The 9577-nt window shown below is 32.7% G+C and overlaps 1 protein-coding gene across 1 annotated transcript in view; it reads left to right on the top strand.

Moving 5' to 3' along the window:
* Positions 1–9577, top strand: part of LOC119683974 (glycerol kinase-like) — a 72430-nt gene that overhangs the window by 39789 nt on the left and 23064 nt on the right. Inside the window, exon 2 of the mRNA XM_038097880.1 lies at positions 7495–7709. Coding sequence (XP_037953808.1) covers positions 7495–7709 — 215 coding nt within the window. The remainder of the gene's footprint in view (positions 1–7494; positions 7710–9577) is intronic.

The following is a 9577-nucleotide window of genomic DNA, read 5'->3' as shown; positions in this document are numbered from 1 at the left end:
TATCGCTCGCTATGTAGTATGCTTCGCCGAAAGATCTTTACCACTCTTCATTGACCGTATTCTTCTGTTGGGCAGCAAATTAGCAAAACCAATTTATAAAATACAATTTGGTATCATGTTGAAATATACATAAATAAGTTATCCATTGTCAAAATGGTTGCCAATAGAAACAGTGCCACTAACTCATAAATCAAATCTTTAAAAAAAAAAAACATATTTGCATGCAAGAGTGAAACCCAAGGATCTACTTTATAATTAAAGTAAAAATATAGGTAAATCTGCAATCAAAACAGATGCCACTAAATACAATGCTACTAACTTAAAAATCAATTCTCTAAATAAAACACCCCAAAAACATTATGTATGAGAAGAATACATAAACAAATCTTACGATCTTAAATCTTTTGGACCCATATTATTCAAAAAAGTTCAAAATTCACATAATTAGCTTTCTTAATAGCAAAAATAGAACTGCTACTGACATTTATTAAAAAGATAGAGCTTGCATCGGCATTGTAGATCTTCAAGTCACGTTTTAATATCTTCTTTTCGAACCATGAAAGTTTTAGCTATAATAACGTATTATTTAGACTTAATGCTTCCTCACTTCCAATTTTGTTAAGAATTGGATAGTTGTTGAATGTACCAAACCTTCTTCCATGTATAGAAAACAATCAGTTTGTGTTATAATTCATTTCATGTTTTGGTATCTATTTGAAATATCATACGTATGTCTAAATTCAAAGAAGTCTATTTTTTTTAATCTGACTTATTAACCTGCTTTGTAATTTCTGATGATTTTAAGGTTAATTTTAAAGAGTTACCCTTTCAGTGATTTTTATACTGTCTAGCTGTCCAATATGATTTGAAAAAGAGAACCAATTGATTTATTATTAGATATTCAACTTTTTACTTTAAAGAGTTCCACATAATATATAATACTATCTTGCAGACCATAAAATGCTTTATGTTGTCAAGATCAATCACTTCAGCTTCTCTTGTTATTGTGAATTTATCAATATATCACCGCTTTAAGTCATTTCCAAATTAATAACTTCTATTCCGATATTGAGGAAATTGAAATATATTAACGCAAGCTAATGGCTGAGTTATGTAATTATGTTATAATTAAACAATATAGTATTATGTGATGTTATACGATCATAAATAATCGAAATCAAATTGGCAAATAAAGAAGAAGAAGGAAAGATTAACTTTTTTAAATTCATTAAGTATTTCTAGATGATTTCAGCAGACACTATATTTAAAATTCGCCCAATCTTAAGCAGTTTTAGCGAGTTGAGGAAAAAACAAATTTTTTTAACTCATAATTTTTAGATAATTGTGCTCTGAAGTTGGCAGGTAAGTATATATTCTGTTAAATAACTATTTTCGAATACTATTAATTTGTAAGATATTTGGATGACGGTTTCACGGGACTAAAAAAACTAAAAATCCTATCGACCTGTCTCTTTTACCAAAACAGTACTTGCTTCAACTATTCATACATTTGACATATTAAGCATGTTAAGCTAAATTATTAATTTAGCATATTAATCAGAAATTAGCTAATTATGATGAACTTATAGGTTCTGCAATACAACTACTTATGTAGTACAATACTGCATTATATTTATAAAAATAATGATATTGATCTATAATGATAATGATAAGTATCTATTGTGTTTCTTCAAGTCCGATTTCTTTATTGAAAGACAGTATAAAACCAGTATTTCCTAGGTTTAAGTCCCTATATGCCATGAAATACCCTACAAGGAGTTTCTTTCGCTTGTACATACAGTGCTAGACACATCCCTAACACATGCTATGCAGTTTTTCTCTCTTCTCTACAGTATCTGCAATTTAAGCTGGATTAGATTCCTGTGTTTAGTGATTGTACAAACTAGAGTGACCGGTTAGTATTCCCATAATAATTCTCAACTCAACTTCTCAGCACTTTAGATTGTAATAATCTTGCTAACCCTTCCCAATATAGTTTTCTTTCCTTCTCCTCTCCGCCGTTCATAAGAAAGGATCGATTTTCTATGCCTAGACCGCAGAAAGATTCTAGGCCTATAATCGTTGAAGCCGCGCATCTTCTTGCGAGTTTATCTACCGCCTCATTGCCTTGGATTTCAGAATTCCTTAAAATCCATATTAAGTCCGCCTGGTTATTCCAGCCAATCATGTTCAGCTTATCTAATGCTCCTGTATCTGTTACTCTTATATATAGTTACATGTAGTTACTGTAGTAACTATCACATTTTTGTTATGCATCGTGTCTGAAAGTAATAGGATCGTCCTTAATTATCTATCTGTATCATTTATAACTTTATTATTCCATAAATTACTCCATAAATTGAACACTGTCAAAGGTTGGTACTCTACACAAGACAAGCTGTTCGAAATGTACATTTTGCGCGATTTTAAATATACGAAACTTGATCAGAAAATTTCATTAGGAATTTGAGCAAATTTATTTGCGAAACATAAGATTTAAATTAAATTAAATTAAATTAGTTTTAATCTAGATTTTCTCTAAAAATAATGAAAAGTGAAAACGAATCTTAATTTGCGCCCTTCTTGAGCGCTGATGCACAAAGGCTGTGCGTGCCAATTTCGCATTAGCTTTCAATTAATTAAGTCGGTGCGATGTGCTGAATGTTGAAATCATTGCGCGGCATGCAACAAAGTATTGCATTTTCAAAACAGCATCTGCAGCAATGCAAGTCGAATGCACACAAAAAAAAAGAATTCAACCTATAAAAATAAAATTAAGTTCAAACATCTTTATACATTTTAGTATTTATGTAGAGAAGTGCAATTATTTACAAACCAAGTCAAGTAATAAAAAATTAAATAAAAATTGCAAAATCAAATCTAATGAGTTTTATTTTAATTTTGCATAAATAATTCGTGTTTTCAATTAACAAATTCAGTTAAATGTGTTAAAAGCAAAATAAATGAATACAAAATAACATTCGAAAGAAACGTTAGCTAACAAAGTAAAATCTCCAAAGCGCTACCATGAAAGGCTTAACAAAGGAACTATTAAAAAATTCCCCAGGGTAATTGTTAACATAAATTCATAAATAAATCTAAAACAACGAACGATGAACAGAATTTTAGAATAAAATCTCAACTGGGTTGAGCTAAACTGAACTTAAGAAGCTAGAGAGCTGCACGAATCAAATAGCGCAATTGACGTCCTTTCAGCCCAATACGATTTTCGCGTTGCCGTTTTCAATTTATTCTGTGCAAATGCAGTGCGGAATCTTGTTGTGGATTATAATAAATTTTCTCACCTGTCAATTACGCGACCATTGTAAATCATTCACACCGGATAAGGATCACAAAGAAATGATTACACCTTCCTGCCACTACTGACACATTAAGAGAAGGACAGCTAAGGATGGCAGAAATAAATTAAGGAAGCGAACAAAATGAATGAAAAGATAAAATTTATGCGATGATTGCATCATTAATGCCTGGAATAATGCATAGTCTCAGTCGCATTGGCCGCAGATATTCGATTATGATAATGAACACAAATATATGGAATTAAGTAACTTATTATGCGGAATAGCTTATTACGAAAGTATATAGAGGCAAAGGTGTTAACACTACTATATTGCAATAAAAAAGGAATTCTTTAAACATTCTGAGATTTCGCACACGCCTCGAATTTTTTTTACAATTTTCATGCTTAAACATAATGAGAAGTTCAAGAAAAAAGGTTATATGCATTCAGTTTTCTGCAACATCACTGCTTAAACTTTTTATGACTTCAAAATGAATGATAAACGCACTAAAAAGATAATAAAAAGTGTTTTTGGTATTCATATTAACACCTTTTTAAGTGTAGATAAATTGCTGTTAATAACACCTAAACTAATTTCAACAAACAAAGACTAAAAACAATATAAATATAAAACAATATAAGACGATATAAAAAATATCGGATAAAAAAATATTTGAAATTAGTTAATAAGATATCGTGTTAAGGATACGAAGTCAGTGTCGGTTGTTAGTAACAATGTCCAACGGCCCAGCATTTGGAAGTCAGGTTTGCTTTGCCCATTCCATAAAAAAGACGATTCTGCAAACTGTGCCAATTATCGTGGGATCGTGGGAGTCTTTTAAATATCGCACATAAGGTGCTGTCAAATGTACTATGTGGAAGATTGAATGCAATCCCCAACCAACTGATTAGATCTTATCAGTGAAGCTTCTGACCTGGCAAATCCACCATAGACCAAATATTCATAGTGCGTCAAGTCTTGGAAAAAACCTAATAAAAGCAAATCGGCACACACCACCTATTTGTTAACTATAAATGCGCTTTTGACAATACGACTAGAAGCACTCTATTTGCCGCTATGTCTAAATTTGGCAAATGAGGAGAACAACACCACTAGCTCCGAAAGAATCGTGAAGAACTTCTCCGAGTCGTTTGATAACAAACATAATTTAAGACAAGGTGACTTCTTGTCGTGTGACTTACTTACTTACTTACTATAGTCCTCTTCTGCTTATGGAGCATAAAGCCTCGAGTTTAACCTAATGTTGGAAACGATAATCCGAGCAGTAGATTTAAACTGCTTAAGCGCAATATTGTACAAAAATGTAATACTGTTTTCGTTTACTGACAATATTGATATTATTATTCTAGTTTTAACTTAGAAAAACAAGCTAAGAACAAACAAAGTTCTTTCTGTCAACAAGCACAACGGGTGTCAAGGCCCACAGCTTCGGCTGCTCTGACCATTCAGATTGGCTCCTTAAAGGGAGTGTCGTGGTGGTTGTGGTGAAAACCCAAATATATGCAAGTAGAATGATTGTATTAGTTTGCAAACATTTCATGTGGAATTGCATTCTCCTACCAGATGTTGTGACCCAGACATAGGCAGAGGTGTTAGATAGACCTCGCTCTTCGCCAAGGAGAAGTTATGCACAAACACATAACTTCAACTGGTACCGGCAGAATTCCTTAGAGCTCATCGGCGCAATATACCGATGTCTCTGTGAAGAACACCGTGGTGTTCAGCCTTCACGGCAGGTATCCACGTGAAATTTTGGACCTTCATGTCAGCAAACAAATCTTCTGAGTATCTTGACACCTTACTAAATAAATAAGTTAGCTCATAGCGGTCCGCTGGTGGTGGATCTAATGTATTTTGGAACTTAGCAGCATACTTAATAGAAACCTATTTTTTGACTTGGATTTGTTAACTTTTATTTATGTCACTTTAGGTTGTCACCGATCGCACGAACCCTTAACAATACTACTGCTTGCAATCTTAGGTTCAAAGCTATGATTATTGAAGCAGATATTTTATTGAATAAGCGTATAAAAGTATCTGCTATTGAATAAGGGATTAACTGTTTACGAACTCGTATTTACTTTAACTAAGTGTACCAAAAATAAATTCTAAAATTATTTGTTAAATTAGTTTTTTCTTAAAACCAATTTTTTATTAAAGCAAAGTTTAATAAAAAAATGCATATACGTAGAGAACAAAAAAATTATTATGTAATTATCAGAAGTAATGAACGGTATCAATTTCCTTTAACTGCAGCAATAATTCTGGTGATCTCTGTGCAGATAGAGTATCTTCTGATAATTATGTAAAATTTATCTTTGAATAAAAATATGCTTTGGCTTATACAGAATTATATAATTTATTTTGTTTTTTGTTTTTGTTTCTTTCTGTTTTTTTTTGATTCCATTTTTTGTTCTATTTTGACTTTTAACCCCGCAAACGTTAATTTTTCCAACTGCGGCAAAAAAAGAAAAATTTGATTGACTTTGCCGAAGTCGTCAGCGACAACTAAAAAGTATTTTTAAAATTATTTTTAATCAAATATTAAATAGAAATGAAAAGAAATGGGAAACCTTGGTGCTGTTTTCACGGAAAGGAATTCTCGGAACACAGCGGGACAACACAAAAGCGTCAGCAGATCAAAAGCATTATTGACTGCAATAGGACCGAAGCTCAGTAGAAAGATAAATTATTGTGTTAAGATTTTTACAGTATTTCTACAATTTTAATAATTTTCTTCAATTGATATCATTTCTTTTCGATGCTTCTTGACTTCTAAGTTCGAAAAAGCAGAATCTTTTCACAATTTGATTTTTCGTTAGCAATTTAAAGTTACAAGACGGATCAAAGGTTGTTGACGTGACCATAAATTGCACATGGTATGGAATACGAGTTGCGTCGGTGGTGGAATGATGCAATACCGATAGACATGTTGGCTATGTGTTCGGCTACATATGCCTAACGAGAACGCAAATTTGTGCGGAATTGATGGAATGCTGGCACTTAACATGTGGACAGCATTCAATCTCGCATAAAGTTTCGCTTTAATAGCAAAGCTAAGTACATTGCTATACTTCAGTAGACTTAGTGACTAGACTGGCATTTTAGATGATACTACGTAACAACGGTAATGCAGATGCCAGAGCAGATGCAATAGAGGAAAGATGGACTGGTAAACATGGATGAACATGGATGAGCTGTGGAGCTGTTGAGCTGTAATGGCAAACGTAGTCATATATCGCTTACACTGCTAGAAGTCACGAATAAAGTGTAACAAATCATTCGCTGAGGGCAGGAAAATTTTTGCATTTTTTTTATTCAATTTTATTTTCTCTAGAACACCGCAACTTGCACTACTACAGCATATTGCACGCTACATTAAGTGTTGAGGTATTCTAATTTTGTTGCTGATGAAATGACTAATTACTGTACGAATACCAAATCCTATCATTAGTGGTGGAAATAACTGAAGAAAAGATGGCCAATATTTTGTAATTAGTGTGCAATTTCTTAATTTGAAATGCAAGCACAAAATAGCTAAATTTGTTGCTATTTGTAGTAACAGAATTTGAATTTGTTATTACTTTTGTGGCACCTATAAGCTCTTTTGCTGTAGTAATGCCCTCTTACAAACACCTTTTTCTGTTTACGTACAACATATTCATAAAATCGGAGCATTACAACTGCCAGCAAATGGCAATGCGGCACTTACCCGGTATGGCAACTGACACCACCGACACCACTGAAAAGTGCAACATAAAACAGTTGCAAACATTTCATTGTTTTTCGTTAGTGCTGCTGGCATTCACGTTCAGCTCGTTGCTGTTATTCCTAGTGCTGTTGCCATTGTGCTTCTTGGCAACAGGAATGGCAACAACCACAGCACTGCACTGCAGCATCAGTTTTATCCGCTACCTTCAGGTCAATCCAATTAGATACGATGCAGAACGTTTTTTTTTTACTACCGCGTATCCAATTAAGTGCACAATCAGCTAAATTTTTCTTCTTCTCCAGCCATTTTTCTTTATTTTCGAGCATATAAAATTTATTTTGGTATTTTTTTATTTATTATTTTTACGATATAGGTTTTCCTTAATACTTTTTTTGTTTGTTCGTATTTTATTTTTCTATTGTGTATGTTACGAGCTGTATTATTTTTGCCTATTTCTAGCCGATTTAGGCAATGACACAAGAGATCACCTCAACATAAGTGGTACCAACTTAAACTACAACAAGCGGGCAACAACTATCAGAACAGCAGTTCCAAATGCAAGTGACTTATTCCTTTGGCGTACTGGAATGATTAATGGCCAACAAGGGCCAATGGCAACAACAGCAACAGCAAGAGCAACGGCTATGGCAACAGCGCCATTAAGACCCACCAATGTAAAATATTTGGATTTCCGTGTTGATTTTCACACCTGATCGTTTTTCTTTAATTTTCTTTTTATTTTCGATTTTGGTATTTATTATTGTTTTCCCTGGTTTTTACTGCTATTTGCGCTTTTCGGTGTACATTTACGGATTTTGTTACTTTAACTGCACTGCAAATTGAAATTTATTAAGGAGCAGTTAAAAATCTCCGCGATTGCAAATTTGGTAAATTGTTTCCTCGGGCAAAAACCCAAAATGAAGCATTTCATTACATTTTTTGTTATTTTTTGTTTATATTATTAGCTTTAATAATTTTTTGTAGTCATAAAAAAAAAGATACAAGCTACAATATATAAGGAAATAATATTTTAAAATATATCAAAACCAACAAACTAAGTCGCTTAACATGCATATGTTGGCTAAATTTTATGGTCCATACAGTATAGGATACTATTTAGGTTAATAATCTTAACTCTAAATTTTGTTTTTAAATGTAAACAAAATCTTACTATATATACGAGATGAACTTATTTTCAAGTCATGAAAGCAGTTAAAGGTGATACGAAAGACAATTTCTAGAAGGCAATAAAGCAAATTTAATTGCATTAAATACATTGCAAAATTTATAATTATAATTTTGTTTATAACTTGGCCATTAAAACAGTGAATTATTAAAATCTATAATTAAATTTCTTTCCTAGCATTAGACATAGGTTATATAGTACATGAATTGAAGTCGTTTGTTGTGATGCCATCTATTGATAACAATATGCGTCGGTTAAAGACAAAAAACAAAATTATTTAATATGGCATTATTTATCGTCTGAGACGAAACTACGGTACTCCTAACATATGGGTCGGTTTAGTTATTTGGAATGCTTCGTAAAAGGATTACTTAAAAATAAGTATTTGCTTTAAGGTCGTCTAATACAATAAAAATGCGTATATATACATGAAAGTCGTATATTTAGGCAAGGTGAAACTTTCCCCATGATAAGGGGAAAGGCCTATTTATTGAACTTCCTGGTTGTTATTTAGCGCATAACCATTCTATACAAATGTTAACATTCTATCTCCCTGACGTTTGAGGGAGATTACTCTGCGTAATAAGAGTTTTCACTAATTTATTCTATTTCATGATATGTAGACGAAGATTTTTTACTAATATATTACATATATTTTAAGGCATTTAAATAAATAGAAACAAAATTATTTGAAATTGGTTTCATTAGTACATCCCATGAAATACAAATAATCCTGTCAACCTTTGTTAAAAAACATTCGTTCTGTGAATAAATAGGACTACTCCTATTCGAAGTCAAGACAAAATATTCCAATTGTAATTAGACAATTTAAAACAATAAACTTACATATAATGTAACAAGTAAACTATATGCGATAGACATATGCGCCAGCTTCAACCTCGGTCGGAACTAATGCAACCGCAACCGTAAAATTGCAATACTGACTAACAACAAAGCAGCTATAATGACACTCATAACCAGGTGACATCCAAACTGCTGTGGTAGTGCATTGACAAGCTGAACATGCTGGAACAATCTCGAGCACTTATTACAGATTCCAGGACATGTTGAAATGGTAGACAAACTCACAAGAAGAGGCGCGACTTTCATAATGATAGACCCAGAACCTTTCTGCGTTTTAGGAATAGGAACTATATTTCTTCTTATGAACGGTGCAAAGGAAAAGAAAAGAAATCGATATTGGGTAGTGTTACCAAAATAGACCTAGAACCTTTCTGCGTTTTAGGAAACGGAACTATATTTCTTCTTATGAACGGCGCAGAGGAAAAGGAAAAAAATCGATTTTGAGTAGTGTTACCAAGTTAGACCCAGAACCTTTCTGTGTTTTAGGAAAAG

This window comes from Teleopsis dalmanni, chromosome 1 (assembly GCF_002237135.1).
Source record: "Teleopsis dalmanni isolate 2A chromosome 1, ASM223713v2, whole genome shotgun sequence".
In the NCBI taxonomy this organism is placed as follows: domain Eukaryota; kingdom Metazoa; phylum Arthropoda; class Insecta; order Diptera; family Diopsidae; genus Teleopsis; species Teleopsis dalmanni.
Note: the sequence above shows the minus strand (reverse complement) of the source record. Positions and strands in the feature narration are given on the sequence as shown.